At 39.8% G+C, this 23,128-nt stretch overlaps 1 protein-coding gene across 1 annotated transcript in view; it reads left to right on the top strand.

Annotated features, from left to right (window-relative positions):
- Positions 1 to 23,128, top strand: part of LOC119546508 (protein Star) — a 30,636-nt gene that overhangs the window by 4,260 nt on the left and 3,248 nt on the right. Inside the window, exon 2 of the mRNA XM_037852830.1 lies at positions 13,746 to 14,804. Within this exon, the coding sequence (XP_037708758.1) occupies positions 13,832 to 14,804 (973 nt within the window). The 5' untranslated portion in view covers positions 13,746 to 13,831. The remainder of the gene's footprint in view (positions 1 to 13,745; positions 14,805 to 23,128) is intronic.

The raw sequence follows: 23,128 nt of genomic DNA, 5'->3' as shown, positions 1-23,128 counted from the left end.
GTGATTGATTCATGCAGAAATAGATGACTAAATTCGCTTTTGGCCCATTCCCATATCCGTTTTATGTGGCCACTCCTTTTGTCCAAATTTGGGCAGCAGATTTCTGCCCGTTCTTTTGCCATTTAATTAGGAGAAATACATATAAATCTAAACCGATCTCAAGTGTCAACGAATTTCATTCGCTTTCGATTTGTGAATGAAACGCTTACGTAGTTCCTTAGTTTCCCCTCTCCTTATCGCGTACATATTCATATGTGGGTGCGAATACGCCATCGTCTTACGTTGTAATTTCTCGTCTCACTGTCCGTCCTTGTCTGTTGCTAATAAATCAAGACCCGCTGATGTAAATTTTGCATGTGTTTAGCCTCTGGATACCCTAATTTTGGGTATAAATGTAGTGCCTTTAAGATCCGTAAAGTAAGGTAAATATTTTCCGAAATTAACATTTTTTGGTATCATATCATCCAATTGATCTATCTTATCGAAACTATCAATAGCTTCTTAATTTGTTTATGATATTTAAAAAATGTATATCGATCAGCATGCTTTAAGCATTGTATCAGACAACCTGTATAAAACTCTTAGGAAGTCTTTAATTTATTATTAAAAATGTACCAAAAAGTAATCAAATCAATTGATCTTAATCAAAGTAAAAGTGTAATGATTACCTTTTGTAGAACAATTTCCAAATTACATATAATAAATTTATCGATAAATGCTTATTTATTTTTTCCAAATTTCATATAATACATTTATCGAAAATGCTTAATTAAAAGATAATTTTAAGAAAACCTGATATCGATAACAATCAATCAACCCTTTGACGATAAAAAGAACTATCAGTCATTGAAAAACACCATTGGCCAGGGTAATTCCAGATTCGATGCAATATTTTCGCTTCTTGTTCGCTAGTTTTTGCCTATTTATGCAGCTACCGGGGGGCGCTTACGTCATGGGCCAACTTCGTACATATTTGGCCATGTTTTACTGTTGTCAATTGGCTGCTATTTGTGGGCTAAATTTCTCGCTGGCGTCAACACAAAATATTGAAAGTAGGTAATGTAGCGCAGCAGCAGCTCGGATTGAGTTGAGTCATTTTCTTTTTCTTGAGTTGTGAAATTTGCTCGGATCCATCCGATGGGCAAGTACATATGAATATATTTACATACAGCCGGCTGCTGCTGCTTCTGGCTGCTCTACACATTTTCTCAATTAATAATCTTGAACAAGCAGATGGAGGGAGAGATGTCTGATACATATAGCCCATATATCATTGCCAAGATCATCTATTGGCCTCTCTCTGTACGTTTCTCTCTAGCGACACATTATGTCTGAGCAAAATCCGCTCGAAATTTGTTTTCTTGACTGTCTGGGCCCCATTTTCATTGGAAATTCACTTTTCGCTAAACAATTTTCATAATGCAATAAATTTTTACAAATCACCCCGTTAATTGAAGATTAAAACATCTCGCGCATTGATCTGCTTTATAGGTGAATTCAGACATATGTTTTGATTTGCTTACGTTAATGCAGCATTTGGAATAAATAGAACTGTATTCATGAATGGAATAATGAATGGGAATGGTCTTGTGAACGGTCTTGTGAACTTAAGATGGAATCCGTTCGTTTTTTTGAGGTCGGTTTTGTGGTCTGTGACGTCAGGTGAAGAAAAAGTAATAAAATAATTAAATTATGATTTATGGATTAATGTTTCTTTGTATCATTAGTTTTCCAAACTCTTTTCCTTTGAGAACCGGGATTTCCTAGAACTAAGTTGTTTTGGGCAAAAAAAAAACATTCCCCCCTGTAAGAAATTCTAAATAGTCATCATAATGCTGAGAAATCCATTCACCGGAATGAATCCTACTCATCATATCGTTATCCAGTGCAAACAGCTGACTAACCCGGTGATCGCAGAGGGGCCCGAACTATATAGACGCAGTTCCCGACAGCCTGCCTGTGGGTGGTGCAGCTTTTCATAGCCACCTACACTAACTCACTGCGCCAATATTTACACAACATTGATGGACATGTACGGTATGTTTACCTACTTTGTAGGTGCTTCGGTTTCGGTGCCCCCTTGTTATGTGTACAAACATACATACCTCTCTATATACCATAGATCTGGCTTATTTATTTATGTATTATTCTGCCGCTATTTATAACTGGCATACTAATTTGTAATTTGTTTAATGATTCACTTAGCGAACTTTATGAACTGTGGGAACTGGAGTTGTGTGAGGCCTATATCGTAAGCCCTATCTATAGACATTGCAATCCATTGCAGCACTTGGCTTTTGTTGACCCAACTCGTTAGTCGCGATAAGATTATTTCCAAGAAGTCCATAAAGAATATTAGCTCTGATTTGTGTTTAGCATTCCCCCGATCAATCAGCGTTACCTGTTGTGGGGGCATATAACACAAACCATTTCCATCTATTTTGGCTCTTCATCCACCGTATGGTGTAAACAATTTCTGGCTGGGATCCGCTGCCGTTTTAAATAAACAACTAATTTCAATGGACTATCCAAAAATTAATTCGCAATTTACTGATGAACATCTCTTTCTGACTTCTCGAATTGTCTCAACATTTTTAGGGCGAAATTAGTACAGCTTTAAGATTCCCAGACATTTTTCTTATCGATTACATCAAAATTGTTGGTTCTTCTTCTGGTTGCTTTTAAAAAACCAGTTCTCAGTTCCCTTTTCGAAAAAAAGGTAAAGCCGAGTGAAAACCACAATAATAATTCCCATAATTATAACAATGAACCGCACAGATACAGAAATCCGACCAAAAAAAGAGATATCCAAGTGTCGCCGTCCCCAAAACAACAACTACAACAAATAAAGCGACCAAGAAGCAGAAAAAGAGGCAAAAAGAAGAGTAAGAGGTAGATGTAGAAGAAGAATCACAGTGTGGTTAGCTTTGAAATACAAACTTTTGTGGTTACAAGTTTTTTTCTAGACCACAGCAAAAGTCTGTTTCTTCGGTCTTTCATTCAATGGCAAAGCCAAAGAAGTTGTGACTGCCAAAACAAAAACAGAAAACGGAAAAATAACCAAGAAGAACCAAAGACTGGAGAGATGGATGTATGGGATGGATGGAGAAAAAGGTGTGTTGTGTAGGAAATGATACGGATACCAAACGAAATAAAGTCGGAAGAAGTCTTCAGGAAACAGTGGCGTAGGCAGTACTGATTGTGGGGGTAAAATATACAAAAGCCCTGTTTTATAAAAATAAACCTAATAAACGTATACCGTATATTATAATAAACTTCACCTGGAGATATAAAATGTCCTCTAGATAGAATTCTGCTTAGGCCACTGTTTGCAAAGACAGTTTCAAAGTTTTCTCAGATTTGTTATGGTTGTTATTATACATTTCTTTTTCTCATTCTTCTCGGTTTGCGGTGGTAAAACTTTAACAACTTCTTAAGAGTTCGGGAGGGGCCCCCGAAAATCAAGTTCCAACCAAGATAACCAAACAAACCTCGCCTCCAATCATATAAATATGACAATGACGGGACACAAACGACATTTAAATGTGCCCAAAGTTAGTTGGAAAAGTGATTTAGGCTGAGAAATGTGCCGTTAGTACAGTTTAAGTTCAATTAAAAGCGTCGTCGCCATTTTGCTGCCTCAACTTCAATTTCAATTATGTGCGAGGGGAGAACAAAATACAAAAAAAAAAAAGAGATGAGGCAGTCGGTCGGTCTTCAGCGTTTCGCTCCAGAAAGGCCCGTAAAAATGTGTCATGGCTGGCAGTTGAACTAAATTACCGCCAACCGAAGCTAACTCGTCTCTTAGTTTTGTTCTACTCGTTAATACACTGGGAATATTTTGAAGAAGGTTCTAAGAGAAATCAAGATATGAGTAATATAAGTATAGGGTGATCAGAGGACACTGATCACTTTTCTTACTTGTTTAATAAAAAAAAAAATGTAATTTATACTAAGAATTTGTTGTTCTTGGTACTGACGTATTTTCTCTACAAGTTAAGATGTAAGTTTTTTCAATTTAGTAATTTTTTTTTTTTTTAATATTTTTTCTTTTTGTGTACTCAATCACTCGACGTGTCGCACCACCTGATGATGAGTGGCTCGGCCGTAATTTGTTGGCTTCCTGCTGCCGCCTGCAACAAGCCGCTGCACATGCACCGCTTGGCTACACTCCGCTCTACTGCCCCTTCCCTGGACTCCGTTCCGTTCCCTCCTCCCTTGCCTTTCCTTCAATTTTCACGCCCCATCGTTTGGGTTCAATGCGCCACAGGTTCGGACCCACATCAGCCACACCGGAGAACCCATTATCCTGCCCCTTCTGACACACACGAGCCAAAAATTGATAAAGCAAATCCATCACTTCTTTTTTATTTTGGCAAATTAAGGTGCAACCCGGTGGCAGACACCGCCCGAGGCACCTGTCATTAGCTTTACTAATTACACCCACCTTACTCCATCGCTTGACCAAAGTTGAATGCCTTGAGAAAGAAATGCACGCACGTGCCCCTGCAGATTTCCCACTATATAAATATCTATATAGTGGCTATATATACATATATGTATGATGTTTCGAAAATGGAGTTTTGTTTTATTTGATTTTTCCCCGGTTTATTTAGTTTTGCTTTCCGTCCGCCCATCCACTGCTCTTTTGTAATCCGCACGTAAACCGTTTTACTTTTCCCAGACTTTTATGCGAATTTCATAGTCGCTTTGTTGTTGCTGCTTTTACTTAATGCTTCGCACACGTCAACCTACAAAAAAAAAAAAACTGAAAACGATGGAGAAAAACAGAGTTACAGCTACGCCAAAAGCGCGGAAAAAGGTCACACACCTCGATTTTGGCAGTACAGTGGTCGATTTTAATAAAAAAACGTTGGGATGTTTTAATATTTGGAGATTCAAAAAAAAAAAATAATTCACTTATGAAAAATATTAAAAATACTGAATTTGAATATGTATTCCCTTTAAGAACTACTACTTTTACAAGAGATTTTATCACAACTAAAGAATATAGGTAAATAATATCTAAATACCAAAATCTTTAAGTCCATTAAAATCATAAATTTTCAAAATATATGTATCGGATACGGTTCCAATCACCCTTTTTCGGATTCTCAAATCGTTTCCCCCACGAGTACTTGTGATTTCGGCGAAGGATGGACGCGTCCAAAGTCCAAAGAACCAGGACATGATGCGCAGGTGCGCCGCTCCCTTTTGGAATCGAATTGCGTTTAACCCTCTGCGTGCGGCCCGCTTCAATTTCAATTTTGTAAATTGAGTTTACATTTCGATTTATTGACACGACCTGACTTCGATTGCGACTTCTTTATGCTGCTCCCTGCTCTTTTTGGCTCTCCTCTTACCCGATCCCTGCACTTTGACTGACATTTATTACCATTTGTGTGCCGGCTTCGGTTTCCTGGCGCTTTTGCGATTTATGCAATCGATGGCAGGAACTTTTATTCCGAAAGGAAAATGGCGGACGAAAAGTTAAGGGAGGATTATACAAGAAAAGGATTGAATCAGTGTATATAGCCATGTGACTTTCGGGAACTATTATTTTTTAAGACAATATTATAATCCAGCAGATGTTTAAAAAAGATGCCCATTACTTAGGGGGGGAACTACTTCCTGGTAAATCCCTGCATTATCTATTATATGTTGTTTTGAGCCAAGCTCAGGCTGCAATTTGAGCAATTCCATTTAAATTCGGAATCCATCCAGAAATGTGAAATGTCATGCCATTTGAATGTGAAGTCAGGCAACATGGCATGCACTGAACGTGTTGCAAACAAAAACAGAAACCGAAATGCACATGAAAACACTGCTTTTCGGATCTCTCTCATCTCTCAACCACGCATCCTAGTGAAAATTTTCCACTTGAGTTTTCTTGGTTTTTCATTTTTATTTTCTTTTTGTTTTGCTGCCCATTCATGCATGCCAAAGACTTCTTCCGTTTTGCCCAAAAAAAAAGGAGGAAAATAAGAGCGACATGTGTTTAAGATGAAGTGTAGTTTTTCTGGTGGTTGGAAACATCGTAGAGGGTGAGGATTTCTCTTAAACATAATCTCAATTTCCATTTTTCACCTGCCTAAACGGGCCCGCATCCACTTAGCCGTATTTTCCTCTGATTTTTCCTTTTGCCTGCTTATCAGTAGCAATTTGTCTATTATCTGCTGGCTTGGGTTTAGGACTTGTAGGCCAATTTCGGCATTTTTCCCCTGTCTCTTGCCGTGATAAATGTGCCGAGTTGGTAAATCCGCTCAAGCCTGATTAAGTGAATTATTATGCCAGTCGTAGACGTCCAGTTTTCTACTGGGTTCTCTGGGTTTCTTCGCATTCGTCATGCATGTGTAGACACACAAGAAGCAGCCGCCACCGTCGACGCATCATCATCATCATCATCATTGTAGTCATTATTGCAGTCAGGAAAAGGCAGAGCAACAGCCATAGCCCAAAGCCATCAAATATTGTTTATGTTTCCAACAAATAGTGCCCGCTCTTTCTAATCAGCCGAGCGAACGCTTGTTGCATTTGTACCTGCTTGACCTGCTCGATGGTGATGGTGTATCTGCATCTGCAACTGCAACTGCATCTGCTGCCCCTCCGCACATCCATCTCGTCCCTCTCTGTATAGTTGGTGTATCTACTGCTCTTGATCCATTTCCATTTCTATGGATTTTGTGCGTGTTGCTCATTACATTGCTCGATGGTTGCCCCTTTTGCCTTTCGAGTACAGTGAGACTTGCTAATGTATGCACTTCAATGTAAACAATTTTTAGATCTTTATATTTGGTAATACTAATTGTAATCGGAGTACTTTTAGTATATTAAGTTTGCTTAGTTAATTTAAAACTTTTTTTTTTTAATTTTTGAATCTTTTTTTATTCAGGGATCGTCTAAAAATGTATGTATCTTTAAGTAAAATTTTTAATAAGACCACTTCCAATACATTTCGTTATCTGAATTACTATAAAACATAAAAGTGAATTGTATTTAATGCGATTATATAATTTATATATTTAAAAAAAAAAATGTAATGTTAGAAAATAAATACTTTCCTCTAATTTTTGATGATTTTTATTAAATTATTCCCAAGTAGTTCTTTTGTTTATAAGTGATAACCCGTATATCTAAGATTCTGTTTTAATTTTTTTTAATGCTTTTATTTTTTGAGACTCACTGTATCTTTCGGCACTCACTGCACTTCTATCTTCTCACTTTTTCTGGCTGCTTCATTGAGCTTTGGTTGGCTGCAGTCACGTCAGCATAAACATCAACATCTAAACATCTCGGTGGACGAGCGGGGTTCAAATTAATATAACGTTCTGATTCCCTGGAAATGTGAGTACGCGCTGGCAATTGACTGCGATGATGTGGGATAGATTATGGACTTCAATTTAATTGCGAAATTATGCCGAGATGAACATTGCATAATTATCCAACTGCTGGCCAGCGGCTATTGTAATTTGCAGTTAACTTTGTTAATTGAGGAAATTGAATCATCATTTATGTATGTACATATATGATGGGAAGTGTGTTCTTTACTAAAAATAAACCAGAGATTTAAATAGTTATGTAATGGATGTAAGACACTCGGCAGACTTCCGTTGGTCATAAATTAAAAACTTAATAGATATTCTATCGAATTTTTCACTCTAAACAAATGTCATGGGATATCAACAAACCATAGCCAAGGCAAAATATTATAGTTCAAGTCAACAAATGAAACTCTCATCAACAATAGATGAAATTAATGGCTTTCAATGGAGGGAGAGCAACTAAAGTAAGCAATCAATGGCCCAAGTTTATGGTGTAATTGGCCAAGTAACTCCCACAATTTTATTGAGGCGCATAAATAATATTTTTGTTTTTGTTCATCTGCCGGCACATTAAGGCAATTTTCATGCCCCAACCGAGTTGGTATTGTGGCATGCAGACACGTCAACTTCTCATTAAGATAAGCGCTTTTTGGCTTTCTGGCTTCCTGGGTTTTGGGTTCCTTCTCCTGATGGATCTCTCCTCAAAAGGGGCGAAATCAAAGTGCCCCGCCAATTGTCGCATGCAATGCGATGAATTGCATTTCGCCTGGAGTCCTGCAGGAGGGCACCTCTTTAGTAGTCCTGGTTGATGGCACACGCCATCTGTCCCGGGAACCGAAGCCGAACTGCCAAGGAGCCCGGTTTTTCCTGGTTCTGGCCCCCTGCTGACTTTTTGGTAATAAATTCCAAAACATGCAAAGGCTGGGGAATGCAATAAAATAGCAGCGGCTGCACTGGAACCCATTTGCCATTTGCCATTTGCCATTCCCAACTTACCCTAGATTCCTCACTCAACTGACGCTCGTTTCTTTTTTATTTGGCAACTTTCCAGCCGCATTTTTATGTGCTAATTTACTAGAACGACTTGCTGAAATAACCGTTGTAGCTGCTGCTTCGGACCAACTTTTTGGGCTGGCCAACTCCTACAAACCGACGCCTTGGGCACAAACAATTAAAACGACGACGCTGGCCGATAAACAAGCCAAGATAAGTCAACGCCGCCTCGACCGACGACCACACAGGTCCCAGGTTTACCAGGCTTACCAGTTACCAAGTCCCTGTTTTCAGTTACCAACTACCAAAGTCTGCAGCATATGCTACACATTTGGCCAGCAGTCGCGTTTCGTATTTTTTCACCTCTCTGCGTGTGTGTGTGCTGTGTGCTACCAATAAATTTCCGAAATACCTTCTTGCCTTACCTGGCGAAGAGCAATTTTTTCATTAGCGCGTTCAGCGTGGCGGGGTAGCTCATTTCTAAGTAGCCATCGCCATCGCCATCACAAGAAATGAAGTAAAATACAGGGAAGATCTCTTGGTAAGGGCGAGTCAGCACTTGAAACAATTGCAGCAATTGGAAAATTTCAACAACTTTTTAGAGAACCCGCCCTGCCAGGTCGGTCACTTAAGGCCTTTGTGAGTTTATCTGACAGGAATGGGGCAGTTATTTATGGTGGTCTTTAAGGAGACAAGTGGGAGTGAACATTTTTAGGGTTTATTTAGGAAAATTAGGGGAAAAGGTTAAAGAACACTGCAAAAAATGTTGAGAGATTCTTGTATAAATATATTTTAAGATTCAAAAACAGAATTGTAAAGCAATATATTTAGAAAAGCCTTAATATATTCATTTTTATAAATGGAAGAATACAATTTCAAGATCTTTGTAGTAAAACATTAATCATATAATACATTAAATGTCACATTCTATCTGCTTTCTCCTAAACCACTTCTTACATTTTCGAAAGGAGTCCCACCTCGATCATCATCCCGATCGAAACTTTCGTAATATCCAAGATCGCCTGGCCAGCTCGTTTCTTTGGGTCGTTCTTCCCAGTGCCAAGTGTAGAAAACGAAGAATTCCTATGTGCAACGATCGCCGAGCTGTTGTTATTGCTGGTTTTTTAGAATTGCATTTTTATTGTCTGCCACTTTGTTGTGTTGTGTTACCAATGTTGGCGAGTGGCCTGGACTGGACTGGCGGACTGCCTTCCACTTCTTGATCTTGTTCCTCCGTTGTTGTTGGTGTTTTTGTATAAATAAACCATATGGTTAAAAGCGTAGCAGAATAATTCTACGAGCTGCCTGCCTTTTTCTTACTTGGCTGCCCATCGTCAACGCTTCTTGTTCTTGGGTTTATTTTTTGTTTGGTTGGGCTCTTTTCTTCGTTTTTTTTGTAGAACTTGGCTTGGTGGTTATACCTTCCTTCTAACTGTGTTGGCAGTGTTGTTTTGTGTGGCTGGGATGATGGAGTTCTGCTTGAGTGCGTTTGTAAATGTTTTATCAAAATGTCTTGTGCCGTTCGCCCTCTCTCTCTGGCATTGTGTTACATTTATACGTATACCTCTCGCATCGCACGATCATTAACCGCAAAACATTATTGTGGCATGTTCGCTCGCTGGTTCTTCCTCTGCTGCTGTTGCTTTCTACACAGAGAAAAATATATATCCTAAAAGGGTTATCTATAATGTATTTTCGTATCATTAATCTGGGGCTTATCACGTTTCTTTTTACCCAAAAGTGATAGATTGCTTCAGTTTTTAAAGTGATAGAGGTCGTCTATCTTCAGAAAATACAAATAAAGATATTTTAAGATCAAGTTAGATGATTAAAGTGGCGTATCTCTTAAAAAATCAATTTTTGAAAGATAGTTTTAGTCAAAAACAGAAGTTTTCTAAACCAAGTTAAGAGAAGTACTTAGTTCTGATTTTTCTCTGTGATTGTGCCACCTTGTCCCACCTTGGCTCACCTTTTCCTTCCTTTTGCCCCTCTTGATTTTGTTGTTTGTTCAGCTTGGCTTGGCGATTCTCGGAACTGGGGCCGCAAAATATGTTGCACAACGCGAAATGGCTTAAATTGCAAGGCCTAAATCGCCTTCGTCTCCTAAATCTTTTATACCCCCCAACCATCCCATCCACTTGAGTCTTGGGGTGACCTCTCCACTGGCGCCAACTGGGAGGTGCCTATGTCACACACAATATATAGACGGCTATATAGACGCTGTTGCCAAGTCGACGATTTCCCAGACAGCCAGCAGACACAAAAAAGGGCAGCATCAATGAAAGCGATGCCGGCAAAAGCGCGCACACAGCTATTGATAGATATACGGATACGGATACATCCATAGATATATAGCTGTGGAGATGCATAGATACGCGTCGGCTCCCTCTGATTTTCTATTTTGTTTTTTTCTCCTCGTCGCTCTTTCAAATCGATCGATTTCATGCGCTGCGACAAGCCGTAAATCACACGCCAGACCGACCGCCTGCAGTATCTATATATCTATCTATCCACACGATATATGTATAACCATGTATCTGCGGCCCTTTTCCTTTTCGACTTTAAAGTTTTTTTCGCCCCGTTTCAATTCGATTTCATGGCGATTTATTTACGCACTGCAAATCAAAGACGAAGCCAACTAATTACTGAATTAAAAGCCCATTAAACGCGTCCGTAAACTTGAAGTTTCTTTTAGAGCTGTGAAAATGCATCTTAATTGTTCGATACCATGAAAATCATTTGGCAGAAAGTGTGTAGAATGGGATTAAGATAGTTGATAGTTGTGGGAAAAGATAAAGTAAATCAAGCACTGAAAAGAAGAATAAATGGTTTTCTTTTTTATTGAGTTTATACTAGATAGTTGTTTTTTAAACAACATCAAGTGGTTAATAACACGCTCCGTATCGATTAAATGGACTGCTCCTTTAGAGATTTAATGGCTTTGAAACTGCCCACTTGCAATTGCAACCTGCAGATGCTTGACTTATCTTTCAGATGGACCCATTTAAGCTGTTCACATTCCAGGAACTATAACGTTTAACGAACGCAACGCAGCCAGGGAAGAGTATCATTAAATGCGAGCATCCAACAGCAGGCCATTTAATCACAGGCCTCGAGAAGACCCGGCTTGGCTGGGATATGTTTCAATAAATTCCAGCAAATCAAAACATACAAAACATATTCCACTCTCCAGGGGGAAACGAGGGTTGGTGGTGGTCGTCGAGTTAAGAATGGGGATCCCAAGATCCCGACCGAGAATCAAGAACTGGGCGCACGCGTAATGGATAATGAATGCGCGAATGCCTCGCGGCGGCATCCACATAAGTCAATGCAACCACGAATCCGCTGCTCCGTTGGTCAGCGATCTGATTCTGATTCTTATTCCGAATCTGCGGTATGGATGGCAGCCTTGCCCTTAGCACAAGGGAGCTTTTCGAGAAAGGGCAAAAAATACTACAAGATCCAAACCAGAAGACGTTATGGTTCTTAAAGCAAAAACTAAAAAAGAGAAGGCATTACATGAATGGAAGGTTTATTAAACCTAAACAGAGACTCAAATACCCTTTCAAATATACGGAAGTAATACTTAAGACTAACATTACTTAGAGATCTTATCAGGATATAATGGTTTATATTATATTTAATTTAGAACTATAAATATTTTAAAACAGAAAAGTCATAAAATAATCAAATAAGCCTTGCCCTTGGCACAAAGGAGCTTTACGAGGAAGGGCAAAAAAATACAACAATATCCAAAACAGTAGAGGGTATGGTTCATAAAGCAAAAAACTAAAAGAGAAGGCATTACATGAATGATAAAGAGACTCAATTACCCTTTAATATACGGAAGTATTACTTAAGATTTACATTACTCTGAGATCTTATCAGGATATAATGGTTTAAATTATATTTTATTTAAAACTATCAATATTTCAAAACCGAAAAGTCGTTAAATAATCAAAGTAAAAATAAGTTATACAAAAAATGTTTAGTTCTTTAGGATGCTATTAGATATTGAGGTTGAAGACTTCGTTATTCATCGAGCAAACTTCCAAAAATAAATCCTATTGCAATTCCAGCCTGTTGCCTGGTCCATTACAAATCTCTTGTTAATATGTGCATACCTTTTTTTTGGGGAGGGGGCAGGGCAAAAGAGGAAGAATGAATAAGAGCCAAGAGCAGCAACAGCCGCCAAACATTGGAAAAACATCTGCTGTTTCCACTGCCAGTTGATGAACTCGATTCCACTCGCACAGTTGGCCGTCTCACTTGCTCCCGTTTAAACCGAGCATGGCTTCTCTCGTTCGCGCGGCTGTTGCGCAGGCGCACAAGTACACGGCACTACAGCCAATACAGTGGTGGTCAGCATAATAGCAACGATTTATAGGATCATAAATAAGTTCAAAATTTTTTTTTATTTTCTTTGAAAGTATTTTATTACCCTTACCCTCACCCTTAAAAATTAAACTTAAAAGTAAATTTAAAATGTGAGTTAAATATTATAAATGACCTACAAAGTAAGAAAACAAATTCAAGAAAAAAAGTTGGAAACCCTAGGATTTAAATAGGGCACTTGTAAAGTGGGTATATTTATCTTGCCTAAGATTTTGGAAACACAAACACTTCTTATTCAAACTCATTTGGTAATATTAAAATGCTAAAAGAAGAAATAATATAAATAATTATTTTCACCAAGCTGTAGAATGTACTCGCATTAGTACACAAAACGGCTGGCACTTCCACTGTGGGCCCTCCGCCTCCTTGGAGGCCCTCCTGCTCCGCTCGATCGCCTTCTTCTTCTGGTTCTACTTGGTCTTGGTAGCCAGTCGTCTTCAATGCTTTTCCATTTATAATTCTCATGCCTCGCTGCAATGCATTTTCACCCCTCTGGTGCCCTGGAGAAGCCATCTCGCTTACTCACGTTCTGTGTCTTTTTTAATTTGGTTCACAAAATACCTCGCGTTGTTGTTGAAATTCTTTGGCAATCGACCGCACTCTTCTGGCTGGGCAGCCATCTCTTTCGCACCCGGCTTTTGTCTGGCAGTCGCTCGATTTTTGACAGGTGGTGGAGTTTTGTATTCAATTTCTTCGGGCCTCCGAAGTCTTGGAGCGACTTTTGCTCTTGGTTTTGGGTTTGGGTATGGGCTCGAATTTGAGTTCGAGTCTGGGTCTGGGTTTGGGTTCCCCTGCTTATTTCGTTTTTAGTTTTGTGGGTTTTTTTTTCGGACTGTATTTTTGCCTATTCATAAAAATGAAAATAAGTTCAGACAGCAGCAGGAGCAAAGGAGCAGACAAAAGATTGCCAGACATATGGAGAGCTGGCTGTAAGGAAGCTGGGAGGATGATCATGATGATGCTTCAGTTCAATGCACTTTATGAAATTAGTTTTCGTTTTGGTACTAATTGGATTCTTCTCTCTCTCTCTTTCAGGATGCGGCTGTAGGAGAGGACTCTCAACCAGGAGGAGGCATTCGAGATCGAAGGATCCCATATATATATATATATAAATAGAGGTCATGTCGCAGCAAGTGTTCTCGGCGCATCCAGCGCTGGCGGTGGAGCAGCTACAGCAGGCGGCGGAACAGGAGGAGAACAACCCAAGTAGTAGTAATCATTACCAGCAACGATCGGCGGCACAGAGCAGGCGGCATGCCAAGGCCACGCCCAAGAAGTTCACCCTGAGCAGGAGCTGTGCTGGCGGAGGAGGATCGGCGGGAACCCTGAGCGGAGTCCACCAGCAGAAAGTCACAACCAGTTCATCAAATCCCGCCATCATCAGTCCGGAGTCGAGGAAAACCCTGCCGGTGCGAACAAATTACGCGGCGGTGGATGATGACGATGACATCGAGTGCGAGGATGTCGATGAGGTGAACTTTGGCCAGCAGGAGAAGGAGACCGGTAGCCGGCAACCAACCAAAGACTGTGGCACCGATGAGACGGATCATGTGCAGCAGCGTCACAAAAACACATCGACGACATCGGCAGCGACGACGACGACGAGCAGGCATCACCACCAGGATGGAGGCGGAGGCGGAGGAGGAGGCGGTGACCAGAGTGATCTGAGCAGCGTGATCAGCTCGCCATCGGTTAGCACAGTCTCCTCGCCCCTTTCCACTCCCACCAGGCTGCCACAGGCGCTGCAGCAGCAGCTGCACTGTTGCCAGAAATCCAATGGCATGGAATCCCGGGCGAGAACGTCGCCGCAACAGATCCAGCATCCGCACAGGCAACACCAGCACCACCACCAGCAGAAGCAGCACCATCATCACCACCATCATCATCATCTCACGGCAGCGGGTTGTGCGGGGGGAGGAGGAGGAGGTGGTGGTGGTGTAGGAGGCGGCTCTGGAGGATCGGGATCCTGCAAGGCCAAGAAGCTCGATCCACGACTGAATCCCTCGCCCTATCGCCAGCTATTGCCCATCGCATTGTGCCTACTGTCCTTCGCGACTGTCTTTGCCACATTAATAGTTTACATGGATACGACAGGTGAGTCCTTGTCTACATGCTTAAATATCCTCTATCCTGTCCAGTGTGTTTACTTATTTAAATTTGATATCTTTGGCATATGTCATCTGTTTTTAGGTTTTTTTTCTTCGGTTCTTTTGGGGACCTAATACAATTTTTTCCACCGGATGTAGGCTGTGTTTGCCTTGGCTGAAGATCCGTTTTCTCTCTCTCTTTTTTTCTGTTTTGTTTTTCAAAAGGTTGTCCTTTCCCCGTAATGGGCACACTTTTAAGATTAGTTTACGCGTCATCTAAACTGGCCATCCGCGCCCATCTTTTGTCATAGATCGCTGCTTCTTTTCCCCCTCGAGTTTGTTTAAGGTCTGCATATTTTCTTTATTTTTTGCCAATATCTTTTTGGCGTGGGCGTGTTTGCTGCGTTGGCTGGCGCAGTGGCGCTTCCTGTCAGCAATCGCTTGGCAACAGGCAACATCGCAGCTGTCGCTGCTGTTTTGTGTTGCTGTTGTGTTGTGTTGCTGTTGTCATTGCCCCAAAACGTTGCCATCGATGAGGCAGCCCAGACACGTGCTGCTTGCCCCCCGGTTACGCCTACGAGTTTCAAAGACAGCCGCCCCAACGTCAAAGGAATATCTAATTGCCTTGTTGGAATAGAACTTTACCATCGTTTGCGGAGCCATTATGGCTAGTTGTCTAACTAGAGAAGTTTAAATAGGTGTTTCTGCAACAAGAGGAAATTTATTGTGGGCTCTACCAAGAAATTATATAAAAACTTAGTAAATCTTTTAAATCATATATCTACTAAAAATGGAGTAATCAATGAGGCATACTAAAGGTCGTATTCTTATCAATGGTATTCTAAAAGTCTTATACTCATCACATTCCCAGAAAGTACAACATAAGTAGATAAATATGGAAATGGACATTCTTTGCAAATTAAAACACCTCATAGACCTTGACACTTAGACACCTTGTTTACCTTGCCATCTATTCGATAAGGAAATCATTTTGCAAATATTTATCTATGATAAGGCAGCAGTTGATTTCCAAGAATCACAGGGTTATAAGCTGTATAATTTTCCCCACAAAGCCTTCCCTTGAATGATCCATATCGTAAACCTTGTGACTTATCTAGATCCGAGAGATGACGCATTCCCTCGACTTGGTGCCACAACTAGCTTAGTTAGCTTGGCCATCTATCCGTATTAGATACGGATCGCGGACAGCTGTCGGATGGAGCAATTTCTTTTAATTCGCTAAAATATTTTGTTGTCGCCGAGACGAAATTACAGCCCCGTCGAGTGGACAGAATGCCAGTGTAAATTTTCGTAGCGATCTGTGGACTAGTACGAAAGTACAAAATAAATTTGCTTAATTTGGATTGCCTGTGACTGGATGGCGCTCAATGAAAGCGGAAAGTATTTTACATGCGAAATTGTTTTGCATATGATGTGAGCTCGCTGTCGACGGATCGCCAACGCTGGCGCCGAAGTATTATTGAGTGATTCATATGGGCTGCAGAGTGACTAAGGGCTACTAAGTGTAAACACCCAAGACCAGACCCCAAAAAATCAATGTCAGTCCATTGTTGTTGCAGCTGTGAAACTCAACATCCACTTCCAGAGGAACATTTTAAAATTCCACTCGGGTGTTGGCAATTTTCGCTTTGACGTTGATATTTTGTTCGCCTCCTCGAGTTGCTTCCTTTGGGCTAAAATCGACTTCTTCTTCCGTAGCGCCAATTTCTTCCTATATTGTTTTTCTTTCTTTAGTAACTTATGCAAATTTTATTTGCGGAATTGAATTTGAACACGTTATTTTTCAGCTGATTGAGCATGATTTTATTTGCATTTGTGTTATAATGAGTCTTGAAGAATAAAAGTTCTTCGTATTAGTCATTATTGTTTCTTATATTTATCTCTGATGAAATTGTAAAGACATTTTTTTATTGATTCCAGAAGGGAATAATTTATAAATGCACTTGGGACTTCGTTTATAAATTTGTTTATGTAATGTCAAAATTGTTATTAAATTCATGGCTTCTTTACTTTTTGTTTCCTTTTTCCTCTTGTGTCATTAAAAACTGTAAAAAATCGAAATGTTGATTGCAGCTGATTTCTTGCTATAAATTCGTAATTTCATGCACTCAGTTAAGTGCTCAGAAAGGGTTATAATTCAACATCTTATTGGCTGTAATATCCGACTCTTTTGTTTTTTTGTTCGTCGCCACGTCGACTAGACTGAATGGGCTGGGTCTCTTTTTGATTCGATTCGAATGGGTTCGATGAGGAGGAAGGTCTTATATGATATCTCCAAGTTTTCAGCTTGGGCGTGTCACTTGTCGGCTGACGTTGCTGCTGCTGCTGCTGCTGCTGCTGGACAGTCCCATTTTTATGGCTCATTGATGGCTCTATTAGGTTTATACGAGCGAACGGATTCATAAACAAAAATAATCATAAATTAGGCATTCCTTCTTCTGCTCATTCTCCTTCGTATATAATTCATATTCCCCGATACGAAAGCAGAGTGGATATAAATTTAACACGTTCCGTGCGGAGGAACAAAGGTTGAGGTTGAAAAGTTGAAGCTTTGGTCGGGTCGAAATTTCCTCAAATCATGCACTTGACAGAACCAAAGCGAACCCCAAATGCGCTTATTAAAGTGACAAATTTTTTTGGGTTTTGGAATGTGTGCCACCCCACCTTCCCCTCCGAATTTCCCAAGCTGATAAACCTCTGACCATGACTTTACAGAACCCAAATACCAAATGCCAACTCTCACATTCATTTTTTCTGCTTGCCTACGCTCTTCTTGTTACAAATTCAGCCTCGGCCGCATTTTGTTTCCATTTCTTTATATCTTTGGTACTTCTCATGACCATATGATAGTGGTGATGATGGTCCCCCACAATCCAATCCCTAGATTTGTTGTAACAGTCACGTTCCAGACTTTTGATTGTTGCAATGACCGAGGCACTTCTGAATTTTTCTCTGGGGAGAGATTCGGAATCGGAAATTGCATTTGATGTTTGGCGGCATTTTTTAATCGGGGTATGTGAGTGGCTCAAAAGTGATCCTTTTGGCTGGGAAAATGTATTTGGAAAGGTAGAGAAAGATTCTAGAAATCATGAGATATAAACAATAATTAGCGGTAATTATAGAGCTACCATTAAAATAACTATAATTATGTGGGTACCAAAATTAGAATGTTTATCCAACTGGCAAGTCGGTCAATGATTTTGCATAAAGAGAAACCATCAGCTATAAAAGAAGAACGAATTAATTAATTGATAGTTTTATTAACTTACCAACGAATGGTTTCAACATTATAATTGGTTGTAAACGTTATACTTTTTAGATTTTTAATAGATCATATTTTTAAAGCGAGGTTAACGAACTCTTATTTTACTGCTGGTATTTGCTATTAAAATGTTTTACGATATTTTGATACTTGTCACAACGGTTAACAAAGTTATTTCGTTTTATGAACTGGTTTTACTAATAAGTTAGTGGTATTTAGAGATATAAAAAATATTCCATAAACTAGTTTCCATTTCTATTGATTGTCGAACACATGTCTAACATCGACAAAATGTATTTCCCCGTAATATCCGTCACCCAACTTGATTTATTCCACCCTCGGATTGCATTGATTTGTGCCATAATCCAAACATAGCCTACTTATTGACGTCGGGCCATGTGATTACTTAGTCATCGATTAGCTGGCTTTCACTGTTTCACCGTTCACTTTTAACTGATTGGTAACTGGTAACTACTGTTGCCATCTTCACACGCCATGCCGCGCCTTCCGGCGACGTTGCCGCATTTCACTTGTTGTTGACATGGCTCGTGACTCTCTAAAAGGGGGAGTGTGCAGGTGGCCAGGTGCAGTGTCATTAGCCTCACCTTTGACAGTAGTCGGTAACCAAAAAAAAAAAAGACGACCCTTACACGTACCTCAAATCGTATTACCCCATTTGTAAAATTAGCGCACTAGTTTTATTTTGTTAGTCTTAATAATAGGGAAGTAGGAAAATATCAAGTTACAAATATTCTATTATAATAGAATATCTATTTGTATCTATTTTTATATTTGCTGTTCCAGTTTTTCCCTGTGCATTTCCACCACGTTTGCCTTTCGTATCGAACACGCCCCCAAAGGTCATAGCATTAATCATGTTAAGATGGCATTATCTTCACACTTGCGGTGATTACACGATGTCGTCGTCGTCACTGTCGTCTGGCCTTCATTGGTGACAATTTGCAAATTGCAACTTTAATTGAAATTTACAACTTGAACTCCATTACATGTATATGTACACACTACCACTAATGACTTAATTCCCGTTAGGCACGCAGTCGGTTTATAGGGAGGTTTCCAAATGGTGGAGGGGCCTTGACAAGTACCTCTTTGGTCTGAGTGCTCCTAAGCAGTTTTAACTACTCTGGATTATTTTAGGACTTTAATCCTACATCTAAAAAAAATAATAATAGGTTCGAAAAAGAACTAGTAGCTTTTAAATTAAGTTATTTTGGAAAGGAAAATATAACGTTTTAAATATAACGTTATATAATGTGATATTTATGAACATATATTTCGAAATTTGTAAACTGAATGATAGGTTACTCACAGTTTTAACTATTTAATCGTAAATATAATTAGAAAAATTATCATGAATTTAGCAAAACATTCTAAATTAAGATGTTTATGAACATATATTTCCAAAATTGTAAGTGAAATGATATTTTTTTTTCACAAACACGAAGAATACTTTACTACTTTATCATATCATAACCCATTTTGATTATGCTAGTTTTTCATCTATTTTTTTTCTGTGTGTACTATATAGTAACCGCCCCTGCTAGCCACCGGATGTCATTCTGTTCCTCCACTCCCGGCTTAGTTTGCCTTGTGATTCATAATTTTTGTGTGCAGTTGCCAACATTGTTGCATGGCCCCCAGCCCGGTGAAATGGCAGTGGAGAAAATCCACCCCCGCAGCGCTGGAAATCATGGTCGTCGTCGTCGTCGTCGTCTGGACTGCGTGACATGGTCTGCGGTTCGTGGCTGTGGTGCCAGTGGTTCGTTCGGTGGGTTCGCATGGCTCCGGCGGAGATGATCAGCCATCGGCCATCGGTGGACGGCTACGTCAAAAGCGCAGCGAGTGCTCAATTTGAAAAGCAAAGCTCAAATGGCATTATCACAGCATGCGCCACAGCGGACTCACGATGTATAATATATATGAAACCACTTCTTGTACTTAGTGTTCCCTTCCTTACTCATTCTTTTCTTAGTGGTTATACCACCACCCGCATGTGGGTTTTGGGTTTTGCAACCCTCTCTGCCAATGCAATTGCGCAATTTCTCTGGCGTCGTGTGGGTTCTACTCGGGAAATTGCCCTGCGATAAGGTTAATAATAAGAAAAACAACAACAGCGGGAGCTGAAGAACTGCCCTCGTGCCTGCTTTATCGGGATTTTGTTGAGAGATATTTCAATCAGGGTTGATAAATGGTTGAGTAGGGAACGTTTAACACATTAAAACGGGGTCATTTATTATGTTAAAGGTTTCTTGGCACGTTTCAATGGGGTCATATATCATTTTGAGTGCCACGTTGCCATGTATGAGTTCCCGATTGAGAAATAAATTTATGGTTTACACCTTTGTTAAAGGAAAAAGGAATATTTAATTTTAGTTTTTAATTCCCCACGGATTTCTGGTGTTATTTTCCCAAAGATTTGCATGTTCTACCTTCTATATAGCACTTTTCCCTTGTTTCTCCTCCCACTTAATGCATTTCACACCTGATCACGTGATGCACAAAGTTGGCCCTGCATTGGCCTTTTTCATTTCGCCATGTGCACCGTTAAATGGGCTTTTGCAGGCGGTGATTAAGATCCGACCCACATAGATTAGGCCCACTCTTGTTGGACTCATTTGCTAAATAAATCAGTCGCTTGCGTTGCTTATTTTGTAACCACATGCAAGACATGTAGAGCCATTCGTCGTTATCAACATGGAAACAGGCCATTTTGAATAGCGCCAAACAAGCAATTACAAGCCAGACAAGGACTAGAAACCGATTCTCTATGAATCCTTGCACAAATCAATATCTGAACTACTAGGCAATGGCAAATGGGACATGCGGAGCCCAGGGCGGGCACGCAATTCCAGATCCCGATGTCAGGCCGTGGATATATATTACACAACAAGGGTAACATTGCCCGACGACAGCCACGTCGCAGTGCCCTCAAAAAAAAAAACAAAAAACAAAGACAAACTAACTTGGACGATAAAGTTTTGCGTACTTGTATGGGCATGCACTCTAAATAAAGTTTGTTTTTTAGTACAAAGTTGCAAATAAACTTGGTAGAATGTTGGAAATGGAAGTTATTGGATTTTTCATTTGCATTTTGTTGGGTTTTCGAATAGAAAGTGCTTAAAAAATATTTTTACTGTAATTAAAATTGTTATAATAGTATTTTAAAATAGTTTCCATATGCATAAAAGAAAAGAATATCATATAATTTATATTATTTCATAAGCATATTAAACTTATTAGTTATATATATAAAGATCTTTTGTTGTTTGAAAATCAACAAGCTGTTTACTTCTGTGTCTCTGGATATTAATATTTAATTTTTCCGAGGAGTGTACTATTTTTTTTAAATAAACTTTTAGCCGCAATTGAAAATGCATAAAAGTCGTGGGTTTTACTTGTGCCTTTCTTCCTCTCTCTGGCTTTTTATTTGCCTGCCCGCCTTTGTTGAATTATTGAATAGGGCGTGCACTGGCAGGGCAACTCCGTCTTGTGCTACCCCTCAAGACCCCAGAAAACCCCTGAAAGTACCCTGAAAACCCCTGAAGTATCCCCTGAATAATCTGAATAAACCGCCGCCCGAGGACGACGAGAGCGGGCAACCAGGCAACTTAAAGTTTGCCGCCGCTTAACCGCAATTAAACGTTGCTCCTCGGTCGAGTCCGTCGATTCCTTCTGTGGGTAATGTTGTCCGCCGCCATTGAATATAATTTTCGGGACCGTCCTGCCCTGTCATTTGTCTTGCCCACCCTGAACCACGATGGGAACGACGACGACGACGACCCCTTGTGCAAATTAGAAATGTCAGCTTTTGACACCGAAATTGCTGCGCCCGAGGGCAGATTTTTTTCACCATACCATGCCATGCCATTCCATTCTTTTCTTTCATTTTCATTTTTCGGTTTTTATACATCGGATTTACATGTGTTCGCATTTAACGGTTTAAGGCGGACTTTATTGCACATCTGTCGGGGGTATAGGATCACATTATTGGATGGCTGGAGGTATATTTTTGGTATGCTGGTAGACAAATGATCAAATAATTCATTTAACTTCTAATCGTTTGGTGTAATGCGAGACCCTACATCAATCCGCTATCAGATTTCCACAACTAATGGCCGCATAAATTTCCCCCAACTCGTCCAGTGGGCACTTTCCCTACCAAGATCGGCTTTTGGTGTTAATTAGTGCAAGTTTTCACTTGAGGTCTTCAGGGGGCCTCTCGGCTGGGAAATTACAGAAAAATGTCTCCTCTCTCCGTTCAGCTAAATTATAGTGGGTTTGTCTAAATGGCCGGCAACTGTTTTTGCCCTGACTTTTTCTGCCTGTCTATCTGCTCGTATATGCATTATAATAAACTTTATGACCATTTTGTGACCGAAACATAAAAATTTTGCTCGGTTTTTTTTTTTGCTCGTCTCAAAATTTGCATGGCACATTTGCGTTAAATGGGCAAGGAAAAAAAAAATTAATATAAAAATATATATTTGTATAACGACTGGGTTTTTGGGTGAGGCGGCTATAACGATGTGAATCCGTCTGACGAACCGGAGCGAGAAATAATGACGTGCTAGTAGCCGAAATGGAAGATCGATTTGACGAGATGTTTGCCACGCTTTCCACCCACGTCAAATTTCTTTTTGCCAAATTTATTTAAATCATCTGGGATCATAATTTAATTTTTTGAAGGTTCTGGGAAATTTGTACGGAAAAATAATGACCTGATTCTTAGAGTCGGGAAGAAGATAAATATGTTCCATTTTACTCTGATTGATGTCTTTTTCTACTTCATAAAACCTATATTTACACTATTTTTATATTCTTCATTGAGCTAAACAGTCGGTTTATAAACTTTGAACTTTTTGCATAAAGAACCTAAAGAGCCTTTCCATTTCTTAGTCACTCTTATATCACACCTTAAAATCCTTTAATTTGTTCATCAAACCTTGGCCTTTTGGGAACGGCTTAAAGCTCGCCTAAGCTGCCACAAATTGTTGCAAGTACTTTTGATATATTTTAATTTCCTTTAG

Source organism: Drosophila subpulchrella, chromosome 2L (assembly GCF_014743375.2).
Source record: "Drosophila subpulchrella strain 33 F10 #4 breed RU33 chromosome 2L, RU_Dsub_v1.1 Primary Assembly, whole genome shotgun sequence".
NCBI lineage: Eukaryota > Metazoa > Arthropoda > Insecta > Diptera > Drosophilidae > Drosophila > Drosophila subpulchrella.
The sequence above is the reverse complement of the archived record's forward strand: the minus strand, read 5'-3'. Positions and strand labels throughout refer to the sequence as shown.